Source organism: Ahaetulla prasina, chromosome 2 (assembly GCF_028640845.1).
Source record: "Ahaetulla prasina isolate Xishuangbanna chromosome 2, ASM2864084v1, whole genome shotgun sequence".
Lineage (NCBI taxonomy): Eukaryota > Metazoa > Chordata > Lepidosauria > Squamata > Colubridae > Ahaetulla > Ahaetulla prasina.
Genome location: NC_080540.1, coordinates 22,952,256 through 22,977,679, shown reverse-complemented (window position 1 = coordinate 22,977,679; position 25,424 = coordinate 22,952,256). Strand labels below are relative to the sequence as shown.

Genomic DNA, 25,424 nt, shown 5'->3' with positions numbered 1-25,424 from the left:
TATACATGCTTGGAAAAAAGCCATGCTCTGCCTGGAACTGCTCTTTTAGCACCACGATGATGAGACTCGAATTAGTAGTACACACAAATTCAACCAACCCTCCTGGATAAATAAGCCTGTAATTTTGCTTTCAATAGCAGCCAGATATTTCTGGGAAGTTTATGAATTAGACATGAACATAAACTGTAATGTCTGTAATGATTAATCCTACCCTAGAACGTGGATAATAATTTTAGCCGTGGTACAACCATATAGTAATTCAATTTGTATAACTGAGAACTGTTGCTCCTACCAATCTGGCTGTTCTCAACCCCCTATGAATGTTCATGAAATATCGCTGGATTTCTCTATTCTATTTTGTTTCCATAGTGAGGATTTAAAAATTTCTTCCTCAGAGTTTTGTTATTGTCGCAGACAACTAAAAGCCTCATTGAAGACTCTAAATGTCAGTTGATGGAGTTTTATGGTACTTCAAAATTGTTTTAAACATAATTGCAAAGTGGTGAGCACAGACTTACAAGGGAAGGGGACAGATCCTTATATGAACTGCAAAATGTTCTTTGACATGTATAGGAATGTATCTTTGCTTTTTTTAAAAGACTGGATTATCTAAGATTGTATAAAATGCCCAACATATACTAAGAAAAAATGATTTTTCTTCTTAATGGTACCATGGTAAGAAGATCTATTTTGTGGTCATATTTGTCCTGAAATGCAACAATCTACAGTATTTTTCAGATCTTTCTTATCTCTGATTTTTGGAGAGTTTGGCCAAGGAACAGTCAGGATATATACTTAAAAAATTAAATTGGAAGGATTTCTTTGGAAGGATAATCGGGGCAAAGAAATAACCACATATAATTGAATTTATTGAATTTAAGGGCTGGAAAATCTCCATTCTAGAACTGTGTAGTTAGTTTTTCCATTGTCCAATGATATCTCACTCACAGGCTAGTATGAGTTGAGAATAAAATCATGGTTTCCTGTCAGAAAAGGACATGTTTGTGTCATGCATGGCTGCAAATGTGGGGAAAATATTTTTCTTTCCCATCAAGTCCATACATTATACTCTTGATTACAGCATGCCTGTAAATTCCAAAGGCTATAACCGTGAATCGGAAATGTCTAGGAATTAAAATCATTTTTCTACAGGAAAAATAACACACAGGAAGCGGGAGGGATGGGCTAATTTCCCTTTTTTTTCTAAGCTGACCTCCTTGGATGTTCTCAGGAATGTAGCTCTCCATTTCTGAATGTCACCTTCAGACTCTGCAAGTGAAGAACACAGTGCAGGGAGCTGAGCTGCTCCAGTTGTTATAGATAAAGCACACACAAAACTCATCCACACAACTACGTTGTTATGTTGTCCTGGCTTTTCAAAAAGAGAAGGGATTGTCTGCATTCCAGTTTGTCAGTTTAGTTCCACTTCCTATGGCTCCAGACTCAAAAATTCAGCTTCTACAGCAGTTCTATAAGTGAATAATCTGGTTTTAAAAGATCTTCTACAAGTAGAGGGTTAGGCTAGCTAGTATATAATCTGTACTAGTTGACTTGCCAGTGTCACGTCTGCCTATTTCTTAACACAGTACCCATTTCCCCCCTCTTCTGTGCAGTGGGTGGACAGGCTCCCATCCCTGCTAAGGAGAGAGAGAGAGAGAGAGAGCAGGCTCCAGCTTTTCTCATGTACAAAGTGGGCTGGCCTTCCAGACGGACTGGAATGTGCTTTCCCTAACTTGCTCCTTTTCATGCAGAGAGCCGAGCATAGTTCAGGATTCTCTAATGCAAGTTAGGCATGTCTCCCCCTCCTGCTTTTACGTGTGGTGTCCCCCACCCACTCCCGCTTTTGAAAGATCTTTATACTGGTAACCGGAGATTCCAGAAAAGGACCTTCTCGGAGGGTACAAAATGAAAGAGATCTGTTAAGTTCCACCAATACTGGTGGCTACTGCTGTGATGCTATACGATGGGAAGGGACAGCAAAACAAAGTTTCTCCACCCAAAGCTAAAGGTTGTTTGTCAAAACATGCCTGCGCATCCAAGGGATCCAGCAGTCTGGACTGGTCAGATCCTGCCTGCTTCAATCAGCTGATTCATTCTAAAAGGGCAATCTTATTTCCAGCCATAGAATAGTATCTTGTTTCTAGTGTCGATCTAGGAATAAGCCTTTAGGCCAGTGGTTCCCAACCTTTTCTTGTTTGAGGCACAACCTTTTCTTGTTTGAGGCACCCTTGGAAAGCCTTTCAAAAGTTCCCGGCACCCTTATAAGGAAATAGATATTTAAAATCTCCGTAGCTCAAAAGTTCCCGGCACCCTCAAAAGATCTCACGGCACCCCTTAGTGCCGCGGCACACTGGTTGGGAACCACTGCTTTAGGCATTGCTTCGGGAGACATACTGTAGATACTTCCCTTCATCTGCCAAGCTCTGTGAATTTCGGCAAGTCATTTCCAGATACAGCTATGTCTTAGGGGGGAAAAATCAGGGTTACATGATACAAAATCTGCTTAACCATTTGGAACCTTGGCCAGTACTTCATAGCTGGAAAATAAGAACTAATTCCTTTTGATCTACTGATCAATCATCTCTCTCTCTCTCTCTGTAAAATTGAAATAATTAATAATAATACAGTGACATACTGAAGCAACAACATACTGGGATGGGATTCCAGGGGTGGGATTCACATAATCTACCTACCAATTCGCCCAGCACCGAAAATGTGAGCGCACCTCCACACATGGCTTTCCACACATGCGCATGGCTTGAAAATGTGGCTATATAAGATGGCGTAGCACCGGGACGGGTGGGGTGGGCCCACCCCCACCCCACCCTCCCCCACCCCACCCACCTACCCCCACCTACCCCCACCTACCCCCACCCACAGGTTGCTACTACCGGTTCACTTGAATCGGTCCGAACCGGCTGAATACCATCTCTGGATATATCCCTACGATGTAGTTTATTATGCTGTAGGTATTTTTTTTTTTACGAAAACATGTTTTTGTTGATAAAATTCATCAAAGTATGAGCACAGATGAATGAGTATGAAAAATCAAGTCATTGCCATGCAGGTTAGGTGACAGATTTCATTTGCCTCAAATTTATCCAACCTTTTGAGAAACAGATGGAAAAGTATCACTGTATACTAATTGGGGTGTGGGAGCAATAGACTTTTGTATGGCATTAGAGAATTATGGAACGCGGTGGCTCAGGGGCTAGGACACTGAGCTTGTCAATCGAAAGGTTGGCAGCTCAGTGGTTCGAATCCTTAATGCTGCCGTGTAACGGGGTGAGCTCCCATTACTTGTCCCAGGTTCTGCCAACCTAGCAATTTCGAAAGCACGTGAAAATGCAAGTAGAAAAAATAGGGGCCACCTTTGGTGGGAAGGTAACAGCGTTCCGTGCATTGAGTCATGCCGGCCACATGACCACGGAGACGTCTTTGGACAGTGCTGGCTCTTCGGCTTTGAAACAGAGATGAGCACCGCCCCCTAGAGTTGGCAACGACCAGCACGTATGTGCGAGGGGAACCTTTACCTTTACCTTTAGAGACTTATTATAATATATCTCTTCTTCCTTTCTAGCTTAAAAGTCAGCCGTGGGAGGAACTACCACAAAAACACATTGTTTTTCTCTTTCTGTTACAGGTAGTCCTTGACTTACAACCATTCATTTCGCAACCATTCAATATTACATCAGCCACTGAAAAAAGTGACTTACAACCGATCCTTATATTTACTGTATAACCATCAAGCATTCCCATAGTCCTATGATCAGAATTTGGGCGCTTGGCAACCGGCATGTATTTACAATGATGGCAATATCCCAGGATCATATGATCACCATTTGCAAACTTCCCAGATGACTTTTGAGCAGCAAAATTAGCGGGGGAAGCTGGATTCATTTCTCTGGGGCAAAAAAAGATTTTAAAATCACTTTGCTACTGCCTTGCTTAGCAATGGAAATTCTGATTCCTATTGTCGTCGTAAGTCAAGGACTACCCTGCTTGTATCTGGAAATAAGTGAAGCATTGTTCTTTTCTTTTATTTAGAGATCATGTTTAGCTTCTGCTATTAATCCCTCCTCTTAATACTGCTATTAAAGTCAGAGAGATTTAATATTGGTGTGAAAAAGACATGCTTGATTTTTGTCTGACACCCAGCTATTAATGTACCCTTGCAGATTTTTTCCTCATGTTGGCTGAGAATGATGGAGGTTCGAGTCCAATATGTTTGGGAAACACTAGAATAAGGAAGTCTTCATTAAAGGCCTAAGCCAGGGACAATTGCCTCAGCAAAGAAAAGGGGATTCCCAAAGATCTTTCCATCGCAAGTAGATAAAGTAAAGCCAAAATATCTAGTTGCAGTTTCAGAGTTCAGGGTTCACACGAATTCCTTGAAACATAAATAAGATTAGTCTATCAGGAGGCACAGATATATAAATATATACCAGAAAATCAGAAAGGTCAAAGACTTTATTACTAAAAGGAAAGAACATTTTAAAATTCTACTTTGTAGAGGTGGCATCCTCATTTCCCATCCTGCGGCTAAATTAGAGATGGCCCATTGGGCCAATAAAACAGGGAAGAATTCAGAACACAGATGTCTAGTTCCATTAAGTTAGGAAAACCCGTGTCAGTACTTATGTGTACTGATAGTGAGGCATTTCTTTATCTCCAAATAATTACATCTGTAAAAGGAAAACATTAAATGGAGGAGGGCATACTATATTGAGTTAAATATCTACCCACGTAGCTTTGAAACACGTCTTCTCTAGGCAAATAGGTTTTAAAAAATGGCTGTGGGAATCAAGTTGAATGATGGATGGAAGTGAAAAGAAAGAAAAAAGCAAAGACCTCATGAAATCTAAGATTGTCTTCAGTGCCAGCTGTCTTGTGCCGGATGGGTCTGAAGGGGAGGAGGAGACATGTAAATAAGGTAAAAACTTCAATTAATTGATTGTTCTGCATTTGTCAATGCGGTTAAAAGAGAATCTCCTATCTATCTCATCCCGACAAATCATCCCTAACTGATCCCATCTAATGTTTAATTAATGTTGGAGGAAAGTTCATCCATAGACTTTGGGGAACCCTTTTCTCTCCTTCCATTTTGCTTGTACAGGGGAATAAGAGAACTAGAGTTCATCCTAAGCTATTAAATTACAACGGGTATGAATCTATTTCTTTCTTTTTTATTCTTCCCAGCCCGACAGAACATTATGTAATGAAAGAAATTATGTAAAAGGTTTTAGGATTATGCCTGCCTATCAGTAGGTATGTGTGTCTTTCTATCACCAAAACTGATGCACACTGGATATTTAAGGGGTGTGTGCAGGGGGAGAAATCAAGAAAAGAAAAATGGAGTTAGAAAATGGGTTAGATCTGATGGAGAATAATAAAGTTTAGAAACATGCATCCCAGTCCCCATTAGGGGACTGGAGGCTAAAACATATAAAGAATAGTTGCTGGAGTTAGGTATGACATGATAGCAGTGTTCCAATATCTAAGGGAGAGGGAGTCAACCTATTCTCCAAAACACCTGAAGGCAGGACAAGAAGTAATGGATGGAAACTAGTCAAGGAGAGAAGCAACCTAAAACTAAGGAGACATTTCCTGACAGAACAATTAATCAGTGGAACGACTTGCCTCCAGAAGTTGTGGATGCTCCGACACTGGCAGTTTTTAAGATGAGATTGGTCAACCAATTGATATAGGGTTTTCTGCCTGAGCAAGGGGTTAGACTAGAAGACCTCCAAGGTCCCTTCCAACAATTATTCTGTTATCCCTATGGGACACTCATAATAGGATGCTACAAGCTACTCTATTCTTAAGCCCCACTTATCTTGGTCAGGTGACCCAGAATAGAGCCACTTTTAAGGGGCTGGAAAGCATTCTAGAAGCCATGCTAAGCATGCTTTCCATAACTTGTTTTTTAAAAAAATAATATTAATGTGTGCTGATTGCTGTAATTGGTAACCCAAAATAATCATTATTGACATTAACTCAGTAGTGGAAGTTTCTCATGTGGATATAGGCAGGGGTGGGCTTCAAAAATTTTAGCAAGGGATTCTCTGCCGGGTTGCTGGGTGGGCGTGGCCTAGTCAGCCTCCTGCACCATGGGGGGGCTGGTGGTGACATTTTTGCCCTCTTTGGGCTCCCTAGGCTTTCCTCAAGCCTCTGGGAGGGTGAAAACAGCTTCCACAGGCTCCGTAGGCCCTCTGGAGGCCAGAAACAGGCCCGTTTCCGAACTTCCATTAGGCCTGTTTTTCACCCTCCTCGAGCCTCTGTGCCCACACTGCATCTAAAATGGGCTGCATGGGGACTCCTGGGAGGGGAGGGGCGGTGTGGGTGGGGCCAGCCAGGAGTGCACAGAATCTTAGCTAGAGGTTCTCCTGAACCCCCAGCAGCCCACCCCTGGATATAGGAGACCTACAATAAGTATTTATAGGAGGTGAATATTGTGTCATGGCCTGCAGTCTTCTCCAAACCAGCGGTGTTGGAGTTAAAACCATACAATAGTAAGTTGAAAATGATGACGGAGATCTTTTAGTCCAACCCTGGACAGATCTTTATATCAGGGGTCTCCAACCTTGGCAACTTTAAGACTTGTGGACTTCAACTCCCAGAGTTCCTCAGCCAGCTTTGCTGGCTGAGGAACTCTGGGAGTTGAAGTCCACAAGTCTTAAAGTTGCCAAGGTTGGAGACCCCTGCTTTACTGTATATCACGTCATACAAATGGTTGTTCAGCCTTTGTTTGAAAACCCTTAGTGATGGCGCTGCCATGACTCCAGGAAGGGTTTCACTGCTTAAAGGTTGTCACAGTTAGGAAAATTCTCCTAATTTTGAGTTTGTATGGGTGTTGCTGTAACCAACACCTAGTTGCTAATTGATGACTATGGGAATTGTGGGAACCAGGATAGGAACATCTCTTAGAAAATTATTGTTTTTGTGTATATGTGCATTACTTTATTAAAAAAAATAAGGACACCAATCATTAAAAAAGATGTCAGGAAAGGTCAATAATCTCGAATGGCAGTAAATTAAATTCAGCCTTTATGGCATTCATACTGGCAGCCTGGATGATACAGAAATAATGGCTGTTTCCACATGATAATGAAAATAAACATTGTGAATGATAAGAAGAGGGTATTGAAAGGGGAAGTATTTCCATAACCAGGATAACAATTTGGTGCCTTCAAATCATGGTTGACTGGTGGCAACTGCCTGGATAAATCCCTGCTGTTTTCTTGGCAAGATTGCAGAAGTTGGTTTGCCCGTGGCTGCTTTCTAAGGCAGAGAGTGAGTGACTGGCCCAAGGTCACCTCGCTGGTTCATGCCTTAGGTAAGACTAAAACTCATAATCTCCTGGTTTTTAACCTAGTGCCTTAACCACTACACCAAACTGGTTCCCATTCTACGACTACAGGGGGAATATTCTATCTCTCCATCTGATACCTTCAGAAACTGGCCTAAATTCCAGAGTCCTGGGTCAAAACAAACTAGATATATTGTTTCTATAAAACATTCACATTAGAATCATCCTAGTAACGTCTGATCCCGGGTAGATTTAAGTGCTACGGTCAGTTGAGGATGAAATGACCTGGGTTACAGTAAGACTCTGGATTTACCGCCAAAGTCTTGTCTTTAAGAGCCAGTTACTGACATCAGTAGAAAGCACCATACCATAGTTGTGTCCGGAGCTGGCAGGAAACCAACCCAAAGGGCTGTCCACAGAAACCTTGATCTTAGCAGGTAGCATAGGCAGTAGCTTTATCTTGGATATACTGCAGTAATTTCAGTGCAGTGTCCTCCAACTCCTGCAGTTTTCTGGTTTTGCTTGTCATTTCTTTCTCGTTGTCCTCAAAGCGCTTCTCCAATTCTGAAAGAATAGCCAGAAATGTTTAAAAATTGGAGACATTGCAGTCTATGGAACATTTTCTTTACTCTGGTGCCTTCCAGAAGCATAGGATTTTTATACTGCTGCAACACCCAGAATTTCTATCCAGCTTGGCAAAGAGGCAACTTTAGTTACACTAAGATGCAGACCAGGAATTCCATCTCATCTAAAGGCCCCAGATTAGGAAACACTGTCCTGAAATAGCAAGAGTTTTTTTTTCTTTTAAGAAGGAGAGTGAAGAGATGTATGAAGCAAAATGTCAAAGCAGTTCAATTATGAACCAAGAAATGATGGATTCTGATCGTACTTTTACTTCAAAACTCCAAACTTTGGTAATGATAATGGCTCTGAACCAGTGGTGAAATCCAATTTTTTTAAATTATCGGTTCTGTGGGCATGGCTTGGTGAGTGTGGTGTGGCTTGGTGGGTGGGGCTTGGTGGGCAGGGCAGGGCAGGGTACTGCAAAATCTCCATTCCCACCGCACTCCAGGGGAAGGATACTGCAAAATCTCCATTCCCACCCCACTCTGGGGCCAGACAGAGGAGGTATTTGCTGGTTCTCTGAACTGCTCAAAATTTCCACTACCGGTTCTCCAGAACCTATCAGAACCTGCTGGATTTCACCCCTGCCCTGAACTTATTTTTACAAAACCTGCCTTGATTTGAATAGCTGCACTATTATTAATTTAAATATCTCAGCATCTGCTAAAGTAACCTGCAAACCAGGCGTGGCCAGCGTCGCAACGGAACGGTCGCTCACCCCGATAGTTCCGGGGTAAGTGCCAAAATTCCCCCCGAAATGGGGGTGTGCTGCGGACCACAGCTGCCTTGAAGTGGCAGTGAAGAATGGGGGAGCCTCCAGGGCGATCAGGAAGGCAGCAAACTCCCTGTAGCCCCGGTCTTTTCCCCCCGACTCATCGGGGAGGAATGGCAGCCGACATCAGCTGCCACAAAGTCGGAGACGGCCACAAGAATCAGGCAGGAGGAAGAAGCATTTTTAAAGAACTGAATGTTGATGTCGGGTGAGTTGACATCAGCTCATGGAGCAACAAATACTTTTTAAAAAAAAAAGAAAGCACAAGCATTAAAGAAAACTGGAATTAGCAGCTAAATTTAATGGAAATAGAAAACGGAAGGAAATAAATTAAGGATATCCTAAACTTTGAAGGAGAGGGCTTGAAATGGAAGCCTAGAACCCTAATCAATGGAAAGAATCATTCTAAAAAATACTTAAACTTTGAAGAGAGGGCTTGAAACAGAAGTTAAGAGCTCTAATTGAACAAGAAAGTAAAATAAACACCTCTTAATTAAGTATGTTTGGAAACCCTTGGAAGTTTTGATGGACTATTTATAAAAGAAATAATAGAATAGAATAGAATAGAATAGAATAGAATAGAATAGAATTTTTATTGGCCAAGTGTGATTGGACACACAAGGAATTTGTCTTGGTGCATATGCTCTCAGTGTACATAAAAGAAAAGATACGTTCATCAAGGAAATAAGAAAAAGAAGTTAAAGAGAACTTTATTTTAGACTTTAATGGAAAACTTTAAATCCCTATATCCCCTGAAATTTGTGATTAGAAGAAAGTTAAAGAAACTACTAAAATGGGATAAGTGAAAAAGGAAAACAAATGGAGACAAAGGGAAGGCATAGTTTATTTTTTCAGAAACTAAAATGGGCACTGTGTTAATTGCGACTGTAATTCAAAAAATATTTAAAGATAAAACAAAAATGAAAGTAAGAAATTGTTTTTTGAGATTTTAAAATAATTTTAATGTGAGTCTAAGAGGCATCTAAGAAAAGACTCTGAATTAGAAAACTGACTTTTAAGAAACAAGAAGAAATTTACTTGCTACTTAAAATGGCTACTTAGTTATTTGTGGTTCGCAACTTTTTTAAAGAGTGACGTCTAGAGGCAGAGGAAGAAAAGTAAAACCTGAATAGCTTTTGTTTTAGGACTATTTTCATGAAGATTGAGATGCTGGTACGTGTTGTGACTCTGGCCCCCGAGCCTGTCCTCATGGAGCAGGATGACTCTGAGAGTTTATTTATTTATTTATCATATTTGTATACCGCCCTATCTCCCTAGGGACTCAGGGCGGTTCACAGGCAAATAAAAAAGGTACATATAAATACAAAATAAAATAACAGTTAAAAAGCTTATTCTACATGGCCCAATTTTTAAAAAAACAATATAAATAATAAAACCCATTAAAACCAATATAAAATTTAAAATCTAATCCAGTCCTGCGCAGATGAATAGATGTGTTTTAAGCTCGCGACGGAAGGTTCGGAGGTCCGGAAGTTGACAAAGTCCTGGGGGGAGTTCGTTCCAGAGGGTGGGAGCCCCCACAGAGAAGGCCCTTCCCCTGGGTGTCGCCAGACGGCACTGCCTAGCTGACGGCACCCTGAGGAGTCCCTCTCTGTGAGAGCGCACGGGTCGGTGAGAGGTATTCGGTCGCAGCAGGCGGAGGGGGAGGAGCCAACAAGGCCTCCCTCTCCAGGACCCTCCTCTATGGTTCCACCCCAGGTTCCAGCTGCAGGCCAGGAGGAGGAGGAGCTGACAAGGCAAGCTCCAGCTGCTGAGGATCAATCCTGGATCGAACCGAGGCAGTGACAAAGAGATAAGCGTGTGCAGCAGAGGAAAAGGTATGGCAGGCTCAGAGAGTGCTGGGTCACAGAGCCACACCCCACAGGGGATAAAAGTGGGTGGAGCTGCCATTGGGCTTTGTGACAGACAAAAAACTACCCAGCGTGTGTTGCAGCTCAGTCGCTCGAGAGTTAAAGGCCTTTCTTTCCTGTAAACTTGGCAACGGGACTTGGACATGAGTGCTTTTATCTCTGTCCGAAATAAAGACTTCAGAACTTGGCAGGCCTCTGCATGGTCGCTGCCAAATCTTGTGCTTCCTACAGAAGAATCAGGTCTGTGTCAATAAAAGGACTGTGAAACTCGCATTTCTCCGTGAATTGGGAGGAGGGACAGAACAGTATGATTGTATGACTGTTTCAAGAAAGGACTTGGGATGCCTTCCTCTTAACTGAAGATTTAAGCTGAGAACTTTGTCATCTAAACAAGAATACAAGTGATAACTATGGACTAACAAGATTTTGTACAAGAATCTTGTTTTTTATGATTTGAAATTTTTTAAAAATATTGTTACTTATGATTTGTAATTGTATTAAATAGTGATTTCTAGAAGCAGAGGAAGAATGTAAGAATAGAATAGTCTTTGTGATTTCAGGGCTATTCCCATGAAGATGGAAAGGTTGGTGTGATTGCACGACCGCTTCAAGAAAGGACGTTGAATGGCTGTTTTCAGATCTATATTAAATTTATGTAAGAATATAAGTGACAACTATAGAAAATTTTTTAAGGAAGTTTTGAGGAAATAGGAAAAGATTAATTTAACAAGACTTCGGGCAAGAAAGTTGTTTTCTATGATCTGAAATTTTTAAAGAAATATTGTTACTTATGATTTGTAATTGTATTTAATAGTGATTTCTAGAGGCAGCGGAAGAATGTAAGAATTGAATAGTTTTTGTGATTTCAGGACTATTCCCAGGTAGATAGAAAGGATGGTGTGTAGATGGAAAGGTTGGTGTGATTGCACGACCGCTGTTGAATGGCTGTTCTCAGATCTATATTAAATTTATGTAAGAATACAAGTGACAACTATAGAATAATTTTTAAGGATGTTTTGAGGAATGAGGGAAAGATTAATTTAACAAGACTTTGGATAAGAAAGTTGTTTTCTATGATCTGAAATTTTAAAGAAATATTGTTACTTATGATTTGCAACTGTATTAAATAGTGATTTTCAAAGGCAGAGGAAGAATGCAAGAATTAAATAGTCTTTGTGATTTCAGGACTATTCCCATGAAGAGGGATAGCTTGGTGTGATTGCACGAGTGCTTCAAGAAAGGATCCTGAATGGCTGCTTTTAGATTTATACCAAAGGTTTTAAGATAGAATTATTAATGTAAGAATATAAGTGACAACTATAGAATAACTTTTAAGGACATTTTGGGAAATGAGGGAAAGATTACAGATTAAGATGGGGAAGGAGGGAAATGAATATATATTTTTTTGCATTTATATCCCGCCCTTCTCCGAAGACTCAGGGCAGCTTACACTATGTTAGCAATAGTCTTCATCCTATTTGTATATTTATATACAAAGTCAACTTATTGCCCCCAACAATCTGGGTCCTCATTTTACCTAAAGGATGGAAGGCTGAGGAAGAATGTAAGAATTGAATAGTCTTTGTGATTTCAGGACTATTCCTGAATATTGAAGAACTTAATAGGCTATTTCTTATTTTCTGTTGTTTTTTTTTTCTAAGAATATGTGAGGAACTTAAAATGTCTAGTGATAAAACTTCCAAGGGAACAACAACAATAACCACCCTTCTCAATTTCAAGCTGGTTTTTGTTTTTTACTGAGAATTGGTGATATGAAAATTTTTTAAGCAAATGTTACTTAGAGGCAGAGGAAGTTGATAAGAGGGAATAGTCTTTGTGATTTCAGGACTAATCCTAAGTAAGATGGAAATGCCTATGTGATTGCAGGGCAGCATTACGAAAGGGTTTTTAGCTGGTCTGACCTCTGATTAAAAGTAATTTAGATATGCTAATTTGTGGAATTTAATTATTAATGAGGTTTTGGGGAATTTAAATATGGGGATTAGGGATATGCTATGGAACACAATTTTTACTAGAGATGTGCAATAATTATTAATTTGAATGAAGGAGAAGGAAACATATTGTATAAAACATGAAATTTGAAATATGTTTAAAGATGTACCTGACTGACAACCGGTTCACAATGATGTTTTTTATTATGTTTATAAAAAATTTAAAAAAATTATAAAAAAAAAAGTAATGTGCATACCATATTCCAAGTCAGAGTTCCCTTGAAATCATAGCCTCTTTGCAATTTGAATATTTTCCTAAAAACTGCAAGACAATTTTCATTGTGTAACTTATTGTGTTATGTTCACATGGCATGCTTAGTGAGGTCCCTAACTCCCTAAATGATCAGGATATTTATGATCATCTGTTATTGTTCAGTGGGTTGTTTAGCCTGGGGTAGTGGCACTCTGGACGTAGTCTCAAAGGTGCTTTTTTTTTCTTTCAAAAGGCAACTGGACTGGTTTTTTTTCCTTGGCATAGAAGAAGAAAACGTTTCGCTTCTCATCCAAGAATCACTTCTGATGATGGGGAGAATAGGATAAGTATTGACAGGAGATTGGATGGGGTGGTGGTGGAAGGATAGATTCTGATAGGATGGGGTGGAGGGAGTGGTAGAACTGTATTTCTTTGCAGTCATCTGGTCATTAACATTCTCTCTGAGACCTCTTGAAGTCACTTGGGGCTTTATCTTTGCCTCTCGGGGTTACTTGAATCAGGGTGCAATTGTTTCTTGGAACAGTTGCAAGAGTTGCATTGTAAACTAGAGACAGGTGGTATCTTACTCCTTCCCAGTGGTGGGATTCAAATAATTTAACAACCGGTTCTCTGCCCTAATGATTTCTTCCAACAACCAGTTCACCAAATTGCTCAGAAAGTTAACAACCGGTTCTCCCGAGGTGGTGCGAACTGGCTGAATCCCACCACTGCTCCTCCCCCTCTGTTGAGGGACGGGTGTTCAGTTCTAACATAGATGGATTACAGGTAATCCCCAACTTACAGCAGTTCATTTAATGACTGTTCGGAGTTACATCACTGAAAAAAAGTGACTTAGGACCATTTTTCACATTTACGACCGTAAATGTAGCATCCTCACGGTCATGGTGATTTATGTTCAGATGCTTGACAACTGACTCACATTTATGACAGTTGAAGTGTCCTGGGGTCAGATGATCCCCTTTTGCGACCTTCTGACAAACAAAATCAATGGGGAAACCAGATTCACTTAACGACGATGTTATTCATTTGACAGCTGCTGTGATTCACTTAACAAATGTAGCAAGAAAAGTCATAAAAAGGGGGAAAACTCACTTAACCCATTTCTCACTTAGCAACATAAACTTTAGGCTCAGTCGTGGTCGTAGGTTGAGGACTACTTGTGTTTACCCCTCTTTCAAACCAATGGTCCTCTCTATCCAAAATGTGGACTTTGTGCTGGACAACGCAGCTCTGTTCCCATACCACCTGTCAGTAAATATCCACCATCACCACCAATGTTTATTTTTTGAATATATTTGTATAACCAGAGAAGATACATGAGGTTGGGATTTAGCCAAACTCTCCTCTTGGATTCTCACCTTCCAACTTTCTTTTGCTGTTGTTGGCCTTATCTAGGAGGTTCTGGGCTTCCTCCCTAAGATTTTTCAGCCTGAGCAGGACATCCTTGGGCTGTTTCTCCAATTCGTCCTGCAGCTTCTGGTAGTTCTGCTTCACCTCGTCTACCTCCTGGACACAAAGGGAAAAACATCATCACAAAGCAAATGGGTAGAAGTTGGCAATCAATCCCAGAGTAAATATAGGTGAAGAATGGTGAGGTGGTTGCCCTTGAGCCAACCGCTAGTCCATCTCCAGCAAACCAAGCAGATGAAGAAATTAGGTCCCAGAAGTTAAGACAAGTATCTAGGTTTCCATACCACCTTCAGAACCGTTAGTGGACTTTGCAAGCCATTTACAAACTTCTAGACAGATCAAATGAAACCATGGCCTATCTCACGATTTATCCACTTCAGCAGCCGTTCTGCATTTTTCTCTTGATCTGCTTGATCACTTGATCACGGCTTGTCATTTACCATATTTCTAATCTGCCTGCAGGCTTTATTTTTGACACTTGGGATATTTTGCAGCGGTTTCAAATATTTCTCCTTCAATCCTACTGATCTCTATTTTCCAGATATTCTAATTAACAGATGTAAAGCATACGAACAGTGTAACCTATGGCAGAATTAACATATACACGCATGTAGATTAATTGATTGTGAGCTCATTCTTCTGTTCCCTAAATGTGATACAAACAGGCCTTGGTAATCCTTTTAATATGCTGTAGCTTCATGATGTTGCCTTTTGAGTTGTTTTTCAGAGGCAGATTTAGCTATTTCAGTATTAATGAACAGTGGTCTTTTTGTCATCCCTCAACAGAGTTTCTGCTGTGGGCCTGATCTAGTATGCTTTCTTTAATTTCTTTAATTCAGTTTAGTCAGGGCTTGACTCTGAATCGATTCTAGGCAGCTCACAATATAGCAAAGCAAGATAAAAGCACAATTCTGCACAAAATAAATGGACAAGATGGGATCCAGCCACTCCATACAGAAATATACACAAAACCTTACATTTAAAAAAGGGGGGCCATCCACCCTCACCCAAACCTTGAGCACATAAATGCTTCATCGAGGTTACGATTGATGATTAGGGAATGGGGTCTATTCAACTTCTACTGGCCATTTCAGGTTGCGGTGAGAACACTTCCTCCTCTCTCACTCTTGGGCATTGCCCTCTGTTACCATTTTGGGAGTCTGATGCCATGTGGTTCCCATACAGACTTCTGCCTATCTAATGCCTGATGGATGCTTTCCAAAGTACTCACCAGATCTTACAAAGTCTCCTTAAAAACATGGAAACTAGAAAGAGAAACAAGGAAACTAGAACAAACTAGAAAATTATGACAGTTGCAATGTGATCCTCTTTTGCAACCTCACACAATATAAATTTTGGGCTCGATTGTGGTCATAAGTTGAGGACTTCCCTTCCTTCACTTACCCACCTGCACACACAGACATTCAGAATGGGCAAGGAAGAAGAAGGCAGGAGAATAAAGGGAGAAAGAACCATGAGACCAGCTCTCCTGGAGAAGCATCTGTGGAAACAGACTAGCTGGGATGGACTTTTGGCAAAAGAGAAAAAGCTTCGCATTCTGACAAGTACAGATAGTCCTCCACTTACAACAATTCACTTAGTGACTTTTCAAAGTTACAACAGCATTAAAAAAAGTGACTTATTGTATGAATATTTTTCACAGTTACAACCATTGTAGCATCCCCATGGTCACATGATTAAAATTCAGACACTTGGCAACTGACTCATATTTAGGATGGTTGCAGTGTCCCAGGGTCAAGGGATCATTTTTTACGACTTTCTGATGAGCAGAGCCAATGGGGGAGTGAGATTCACTTTAACAACTGTGTTACTAATTTAACATCTGCAGTGATTCACTTAACAGCTGTATGGCAAAAAAAAGTCATTATATGGGGTGAAACTTACTTAACAACTTTCTCGCTGAGCGACAGAAATTCTGGGCTCAGTTATGGTTACAGTAAACAGAGTTGGAAGGGACCGTGGAGGTCATCTAGTCCAACCATCCGCTCACGCAGGTGATCTGTGCTAGGGATTCGAACCGCTGAACTGCCAACCTTTCTGATCAACAAGCTCAGTGTCTTAGCCACTGAGCCACTTAGTCAGGTTGTCAAGGACTACCTGTATAGACTAAATAAGGGACCTGCTGCTAAAGAATCAGCCAATGTTTTGAGGGGTGAATACAGTGGTGGGATTCAGCTGGTTCGAGTTGGTTCAGGCGAACCGGTAGTTAAATTGCTAGCTGGCCCCGCCCCTTCCAGGAGTCCCCCTGTGCCCCATTTTGGCACCCAGGTAAGTGCAGGGAGGCCTACTAGGCCCAAAATGGGGTGCGGGGAATGGCGTGACCTCCCTGCAGCCCATTTTTGCTCTCAGGAGGGTGCAGGAGCCCGAGTGCTGCCTGTCACATCCTCTGGCTATGGCCACCATGGCCACACCCACCCAGGCAATCATTAGGGCAGAGAACCGGTTGTTAAATTATTTGAATCCTGGGTGAATACCAATAAGTTGGATACTCTTTTGTACATAATCCTGTGCAGAAAGACAACAGACCTTTCAAGGGAAGGAGAAATACAGCAAGTTCCAAAGAGGAGATGAAGATAGAGGCCATTACCATGAAGGAGATACAACAAGGTGGGGAAAACGTGTCAAGTAGCAGTTCTGGAATTCTTCTGTTTTTCAACCTTGGCAACTGTAAGATATGTTGACTTCAACTCCCAGAATTCTCCAGCCAGCATGAATTCTGGGAATTGAAGTTCACACATCTTAAAGTTGCCAAGGTTGAGAAACACTGTACTGTAGTATGAATCTACAGTTCGTTACTACCACTATAGAAAACAGTTGCCTTTAATGAAAGTAATAACAGTGATGGGTCTCTCACATTTTTAAGTCGGAGGGCTATGTTAGTAGCACGCTCAGCTTTTCCCGTGGCCTGCTGAGCCTGGCGCTGATTATCCTGGGACTTCTTTTGTAAGGTGGCCACATCCTGTGCCAAGTCTTTAAGACGCCTTTCCAGTCTCAATTCCTTGTTGAGGAGTGTTTCAAGCTGGCTCACAGCCTGAGAGAAAAGAAAGTCACAAAGCATGATTAAGGGTTGACTTTTGAGAAAGGTTACATTCACATTCAGGGCACATCTACACAAAAATGAGTTTTGGAATTGGGACTCCTCCAGTATATCTTTGACACACAAAGATTGCAATTAACAGAAAGTTAATACAGTAGAATGATGCTTCCCAAATGTCTATGGAGATTCTCAGTCATCCAGGTCATGGTTGTCCCAAAGATGGTTTTTCAAGAGGCAACTGGACTTTCTGGTTTTTCTTTGAAGACGTTTCGCTTCTCATCCAAGAAGCTTCTTCAGCTCTATAGCTTCCCAAGAGCTGAACGAGCTTCTTGGATGAGAAGCGAAACGTCTTCAAAGAAAAACCAGAAAGTCCAGTTGCCTCTTGAAAAACCACCTTTGGGATGTTTCCCAAATGTTTTCCTTCATTACCCCAAACTACTTATCAGAAAGTCCCTAAAACTGACTTTAAGTCGATTTTATTTATGTCCTGCCTTTTTTGGGAGGGAGGTCAATCGTAACTTTGAATAGTTGCTAAGTGACCAGTCATAAGTTGATGAGTACCTGTATGAGCTGAAGGTTATATCCAAATGTATGTCAGAAAATATTAATTAGCATCAATTGGGTTAATGTGGACATATAGGGAAGTCAGAATTCATAGGTTGGTAATAGTTGCAGTACAATGAATAATGAATAATAGAAAAAACAAACATGAGTTTGGGGGAAAATACATAACATTCTAAATCAATGTGATCCGATAGAAAAAAAGTATTCCATTAGATTTCTTAGGTGAATAGGTATAGATGAGATGTGAGACCACAGAAAAAGTGATTCTGTTGTTCAGAAACCCACAGATGAATAGTTTGGCAACGACTGTTAAGAAATAATTATATGTTGGGCTGTTGGGGCTGAGCTCTGAGCTTGGCAATTTGGTTGCAAACATTTCATCACCATTTGAGGAGACATCGTCAGTGCGCACTGAATTGTGCTCGTCTGTCCAGCGCACTGTCGAGGTCTCCTCGAATGGTGATGAAATGTTTGCAACTAAATTGCCAAGCCACGGAGCTCAGACCAACAGCCCAGTTACCAACCCGAGCTCCTTATATTCAAATACATTTCATAATTATATGTTTCTTTAGAATATACAAGAATACTTTAACCATAAATGTATTCATTTGCAAGTATTAAAAAACCTGATTGATTTGATTGTCTATGATGAAAGCCTTGAAAGAATTACTGAAGGTTCAAGTATAGTAAGAAGGTCTGAATGTGAGACGTCACGAGTGGTCAGAGAAAAATCATCTTGGAAGAAAAGAAGGAAGGGAAAGAAACGGAACATATATTAACTGCAAGAGAAAGCATGAGCCTCGCATGAAACAGCATTAGAAGATAGACTAATCTCCTAATACAGGAGGAACCAGGATTAATAGAAAAATGAGTATAAGGAAAGGGGATTTGGAAGTTATGTGGAACAGAATGATAAGAATTAAGCTGCAGACAACAGAGAGTTTGTGGAATTACATTAATATGAAATATGAAAAAAAAATGCTTGCTGCAAGGATGAAGTTGTAGATAAGAAATTGCATAGAAGAAAACGATTGATGCAATAAATTAGAGAAAAATACTATATAGTATATAGGGCAATAAAATGATACGTGCAACTGTTTCAACTCCTACCCTCAAAATGACGCTATAGAGCACTGCACACCAGAACAACTAGACACAAGAACAGTTTTTTCCCGAATGCCATCACTCTGCTAAATAATTCCCTCAACACTGTCAAACTGTTTACTAAGTCTGCACTACTATTAATCTTCTCATCGTTCCCATCACCCATCTCCTTCCTCTTATGACTGTATGACTGTAACTTTGTTGCTGGTAATCCTTATGATTTATATTGATATTGATTGTTTCCTGATTGCTTATTTGTAGCCTATGACTATCATTAAGTGTTGTATCATTAAGTGTTAAATTTTTACCCTATGACCATCATTAAGTGTTGTAAGTGTTGTACCTTGATGAAGGCATCTTTTCTTTTACGTACACTGAGAGCATATGCACCAAGACAAATTCCTTATGTGTCCAATCACACTTGGCCAATAAAAATTCTATTCTATTCTATTCTCACCATGACTTGGATGACTGAGAATCTCTATAGACTTTTAGTTATACCATTTGGGATGAACACCCTTTGAATGGCGTGGGAGTAGGAATAGATTTCCAGAAGAAAAAATTGCAGACTACAGGAACCAGGAGCACCACTCAGGTGACCCTGAGGACACAGATAAACCTCCATGTGCCTCAATGACCCTCTAAAACAGGGCTGTCAAACTCCCGACCCATGGGCCAGATGCGTCACATGTTGAGCAAGCCCATGCCCAGTTTAGCGAAGGGGAAAAAAGTTCTGATACATCACGTGATACCGCCATGATGCCATGAGTTTGACACCCCCACTCTAATAGGATGCAGATTACCATGACCGGGATGACTGAGAATCTCTATAGTCTTTGAGGCCACAATTATAGTCATAAGTTATTGTGGTCCGCCAGCAGCCTGCGGAGCTGGCAATGGACAGCGATGAGGCTGGGGAAAGCCCGGATGAGGGCTCTGCGACGGAGGCTGAGGTGAGGCCAGGGCCATTGGGGAGTGAGGTGTGGACTCCAGAGCCTCCAGAGACTGACAGTAGTGAGGCAGGAGGACCCTGTTCCTAATGCATGCATGAGAAGAGCTGCCAGAAGGCAAGAGCAGCTCAAGCAAAGAGGACGACTTGGGAGTAGGGCCAAGAGATGATTGGCTCCTCCCATAAGGCTTAAAAAAGACCAGCAACGGCGTTTGGGCTTTGCCAGAAAACAACATTGGTAGCTTCGTCTTCTTGCATTTATTTTTGTATCGGTGTCTTCTGAACGTTTGCCAAGAAAGGCCTTTGGCAGTTTGCCTATGGACCAAGGTTGGTGATAGGGCTGAGAAATTTGTGTTGGGAGGAATTTGCTTTAATTTAGTTGAACTACGCTGAGAATGAAGTAATTCTCAGCTGTTCGAATAAAGTTTGTTTTTACACTGACTGAGTTTCCAACTACCTACTGGGGCCTGGGTCACAACATAAGTTGTGTTGGTCATAAAATGGTTTTTTGCAGGGGTCGCAGCTTTGCCAAACAGATCTAAGTGCCAATTTTCAGCAAAACCATCATAAAATGCTGTTACATGATTGTGGGAAGCTGCAAATGACCATATTACCCAAGGACTTCAAACTTGATCACGTGACGATGATGAGGGCAACCATCAGAATTTCAAATCTGGGTCTTAAGTAGCCCCAAGGCAGGCAGGCCTGATGTAACTTTGAAACGGTCACTAGTCAGGGATTACCTGTATCTATTTTTCTGCTAAATCCGCCTTCTGATGTTTAAGAAAAATAAGGTGTCAGAGAATTTTTTTTTTAATTTTCCATAATCAGAAAAGTAACCTTCTCATTTCCATCTCATAAACAACCCCTCAATCTGAAGTTTTAGTGCTATACCATTTTGCTTATTTTAATTATTCCGTAAAGTAAACTGGCAAGACCGGTATACATTTGACAGATGGTACTGACAGAGAGTATGGATTACTGGGACCATTTCATAGTAGCCATGATAGAATTTATGTGTGTGTATGTGACTTTTATCATTACAAATTTGGTATTACAAATACATCTATCATGCAGTAATGGTAACTCCATAATGTTGGGGGCATGTGCAATACATATTATATTCAGGTTAAGACTAGATTGGTTGACATTCTGTATGCAGACTGACGCCAAAATCATTTAAAAATGGACCAGACGCCAGATAAAGCAGGGATACTGTGAGGGTGAGATAAGCTATATTTAATGCATTAACCAGAGGCCTTTTAAAAGGGTGGTGATATATGGTGAAGTGATCTTACAAACAACAATGGATACTTAAGAGAGGGAAGTGTAACTCCTTCAATGAGCTTGGTACTATTAGGCACTGTTTCTCAACCCTGATAACGTGAAGATGTGTGCTGGCTGGGGAATTCTGGGAGTTGAAATCCACTCATCTTCAAGTGGCCAAATTTGAGGAACGCTGGTATTAGGTACGTAAATGTTAACGAAATCTTCACAGAATCATAATCCACTGGCTTAATACAGGTAGTCCTCAATTTACAACAGTTTGTTGAGTGGCCATTCTGCAGCGTACGCTGACACGCCTCTGCCCGGCAACATAGAAACGTTGCCTATTGGCTGCGACTCTACCCCTCAGCAGGTGGGAGAAATGAGCGGCCGTCATTGGCCAACAGTTTGACAGCTGCTATATAAATAGCAGCTGTGACAGAAAGTTGTGTTCTCGGGTTGATTCTGCCTTTACTTGCCGTTCGCTTGTTCCAATAGCCTGTTAGTCTTTAATAAAGAGTTATTGCTTTAACCGTCAAGCCTCCATTCCTTCCTTCATTCCTGGTCCGTTAACATTTACGATTTTTGCTGCATTCCCATGATCATGTGATCAAAATTCAGACAAAATGGCGACTGACTCACATGTATGACAATTGCAGTGCACCAAGGGCACGCGATCACATTTTTGCAAACTTCCGACGAGCAAAGTCAAAGGGGAAGCCTGTGACTGTGTTGCTAACTTATTCACTTAACAGCTGTGGCAAGAAAGCCACCTTGGAAGGATGGAAGGCTGAGTCAACCTTGAGCCTGGTGAGATTTGAACTGCCAAATTGCAGTCAGCTGGCAGTCAGCAGAGGTACCCTGCAGTACTGCACTCTAACCACTGTGCGCCACCACAGGATATCTGAAAAGCTATCCAGGGTCTTGATTAACTCACGACTCCCTTCCTTCCAAAAATTAGAAACTTCTGCACTTCACCTGTTTGACTTTGCCTTCCACACTCTGGATGGCTTCTTTTGTCTTTTTCAGGGCTTGCTCGGCTGCCTTCACTTTGTTCTTGGCACTGTCCAGCGCTCCAGATGTTTCTGCCACCGTTTCCTGTACATCTTCTGCTTTTTCCCTGTGGAGAAGAAGCACAACAAAACAAAACACTTCATCACATTTCACCAAGGGTAACAGTTATTGCATATAACTCCTACCCTGAAAACAACACTATAGAGCACTGCACACCAGAACAACTAGACACAAGAACAGCTTCTTCCGGAACGCCATCATTCTGCTAAACAAATAATTCCCTCAACACTGTCAAACTATTTACTAAATCTGCACTACTACTGATCTTCTCATCATCACCCATCTCCTTTCACTTATGACTGTAACTTTGTTGCTTGTATCCTTACGATTTATATTGATATTGTTTCCTGGTTGCTTATTTGTACCCTATGACTATCATTAAGTGTTTTACCTTATGGTTCTTCATGAAGGTATCTTTTCTTTTATGTACATTGAGAGCATATGCACCAAGACAAATCCCTTTGTGTCCAATCACACCGCCAATAAAAAATTCTATGCTATGCTATGCTATGTTATGCTATTCTATTCTATATTAAGCTTTGGGGATGAAATTCCTGAGGTTACGACGGCCATCTGGAGTGGAATCTCTGTTGCTAAGCAATGCAATTATAAACCACAATGATATGTAACCACATCATTTAGGCCAGGGATCTCCAACCTGGGCAAGTTTAAGACTTGTGGACTGCAATTCCCAGAATTCCTCAGCCAGCAAAGCTGGGAGTTGAAGTCCACAAGTCTTAAAGTAACCAAGGTTGGAGAGCCCTGATTTAGGCAAAAGCAATCCCAACAGGCCAGTTGCTATCATAACCAAAAACTATGCAGCTTGTTAAGAGAAAACACATGACCAGCATCCTAGGCAAGCAGGCCAGTGGGTGAGGAGCTATGGGTAAGTGCAACTGATTGTGGGTTGGCTGGTGGGGGCTGGGGGAGGGCACTACTTAGTATGTGCCAGCCAGTGAGGATAGCAGGCGGGCGCTACTTGAATGCAGGGAGACCAGCGGGTACCACTAGAGAGCATGGGCAGGAAGGTGGGTACTACAGAGATATCTACAGGTAGTCCTCAACTTACAACCGTTCAAAGTTACATTTAGTGACCATTCAAAGTTTCAAGGGCACTGAAAATGTGACTTATGACTCTTTTTCACAGTTACGACCTATGCAGCATCCCCACGATCATGTGATCAAAATGCTGATGCTTGGCAACTAGTTTATTCTTATGACCGTTGTTGTGTCCCGAGGTCATGTGACCACCTTTTGCGATCTTCTCGCAAGCAAAGTCAACGAGGAAGCCAGATTCACCTAACAACTGGGTTTTATTTATTTTATTTATTTATTTAATCACATTTTTATACCGCCCTATCTCCCGGGGGATTCAGGGCGGTTTACAGCCTAATAAAAACATACATATAAATACAAAATAAAACACCAATTAAAAAACTTATTAAATAAGGCCGAATATTAAAAAATTGCGATAAAATAATAAAACCCCGTTAAAACCAAATTTAAAATTTAAAATTCTAGTCCAGTCCTGCGCAAATAAATAGATGTGTCTTAAGCTCGCGGCGAAAGGTTCGAAGGTCAGGAGGTTACTAACTTATCAACGGCAGGCCTTCGGTTTGACACCCCTGCAATATGCTAAGATGAGGGCTGCATCCTCACAACGTAGCGAACCACAACGTGTGCAATTTGGTCTGGTGCTAACCTTTGAACTTCAGAAGAGGATAACAAAAGATGAGAGGGACCCATCCTCACTACAGTCACATGCTCTCATTGGCCCTTAAACTTGGATCCCCATTAAATGACCTGATCCTGCAAAATATGTGACATTGTTATTTCCTTACCGAAAAATTTAATTAATAAAATGGGTTGGTTTTGTTCCTGCCAGAGAAAACTTACCTGGCCTGTTCTGCTTTCGTCAGCAAATCCCGAGCAAGGGTTAGGTTTTGCACTGTACAGTTCAGGATAACATCCACTCTGTTAAGCTGGCTGATTCTGTCCCAGATCTCCTTAATCAGACTGTCAATCTCACTTTGGCTGATGGGCTGGGGAATGTTCAGGACCTGTTGAGCCACCAGCTCAATGCTCTCTGGATCAGCACCTTCCTCTATGGAGAAAAAACACAGGCCTTTGATGTCCTCCTACCCTGTAAACTGTCCATTCTGCTTCCCAGTCTAGCCCACTCCCCAACCAATGATTACAACATGAACACTGTCAGAACACACTTCCGTTACTAACATCCTTATTCTCCGTCCTACGTAGGGCAAAAATGGGTGGAAGATTTACAGAGGAAGATCCAAACTCAAAATGAGGAATTTCTTAAGTGTTAGAGTCTCTTGAATCTGGGAGCTTCATCACTGGAAGTTTTCAAGTAAAGGTTGGATAGCCAGAAGTCCAGTGGTGAAATATAAAATTTGTTACTACCAGTTCCGTGGGCGTGGCTTGGGAGTGGGTGTGTGTAATGTGACTGAGTGGGTGTGGCCAACTTTTTTTTTTCTTTTAAAAGCATTTTTTCTACAACATCTTCGGCCGAAAAGGTTATAAAAAATACTTTTAAAAGGCTCCTCTGATGATCCCAGCTGATCGTCAGAGCCTTTTCTTTTCTTTTAAAAGCATTTTTTTTGCCTTTAAAAGAAAAAAACAGCCTCTGACGATCAGGCAACTCAGCTGGGATCGCCAGAGCCTTTTAAAAGCATTTTTTTACAACCTCAAGAGATTGTAGAAAAAATGCTTTTAAAAGGCTCTGATGATCCCAGCTGAGCCGCGCAATCATCAGAGACTTTTTTTTTACTTTTAAAAGCATTTTTTCAGCCGAAGAAAAATGCTTTTAAAAGTAAAAAAAAACCACCTCTGATGATCGCGCAGCTCAGCTGGGCTTTGGGGGGGCCTACGGATTTTTGCTAACGGTTCTCTGAACCACCCACTGCCATTGCTACCGAATCGGGTGATCTGGTCCAAACCAGGAGCATTTCACCACTGCATAAGACTGTAAAGATTCTCAGTCATCCAGGTCATGGTTGTCCCAAAAGTGCTTTTTCAGGAGGCAACTGGACTTTCTGGCTTTTTTCTTTTGAAGACTTTTCACTTCTCATCCAAGAAGCTTCTTCAGCTCTGACAGATGGTGAGGAATGGAAGGTTGGATAGACAGATATCTGGGGAGAGCATGAGGATTCCTGCTCTGGGCTGGGGATTAGATTAGA

The 25,424-nt window shown here is 41.2% G+C and overlaps 1 protein-coding gene across 1 annotated transcript in view; it reads right to left on the bottom strand.

Annotated features, from left to right (window-relative positions):
• Window positions 1–6,668: 6,668 nt before the first annotated feature.
• Window positions 6,669–25,424, bottom strand: part of LOC131191804 (laminin subunit beta-1-like) — a 123,130-nt gene continuing 104,374 nt past the window's right edge. The window contains exons 31-35 of the mRNA XM_058170287.1: window positions 24,124–24,331; window positions 22,132–22,273; window positions 17,088–17,264; window positions 14,161–14,308; window positions 6,669–7,873 (exon numbers count right to left, since the gene is read on the bottom strand). Coding sequence (XP_058026270.1) covers window positions 7,740–7,873; window positions 14,161–14,308; window positions 17,088–17,264; window positions 22,132–22,273; window positions 24,124–24,331 — 809 coding nt within the window. The 3' untranslated portion in view covers window positions 6,669–7,739. The remainder of the gene's footprint in view (window positions 7,874–14,160; window positions 14,309–17,087; window positions 17,265–22,131; window positions 22,274–24,123; window positions 24,332–25,424) is intronic.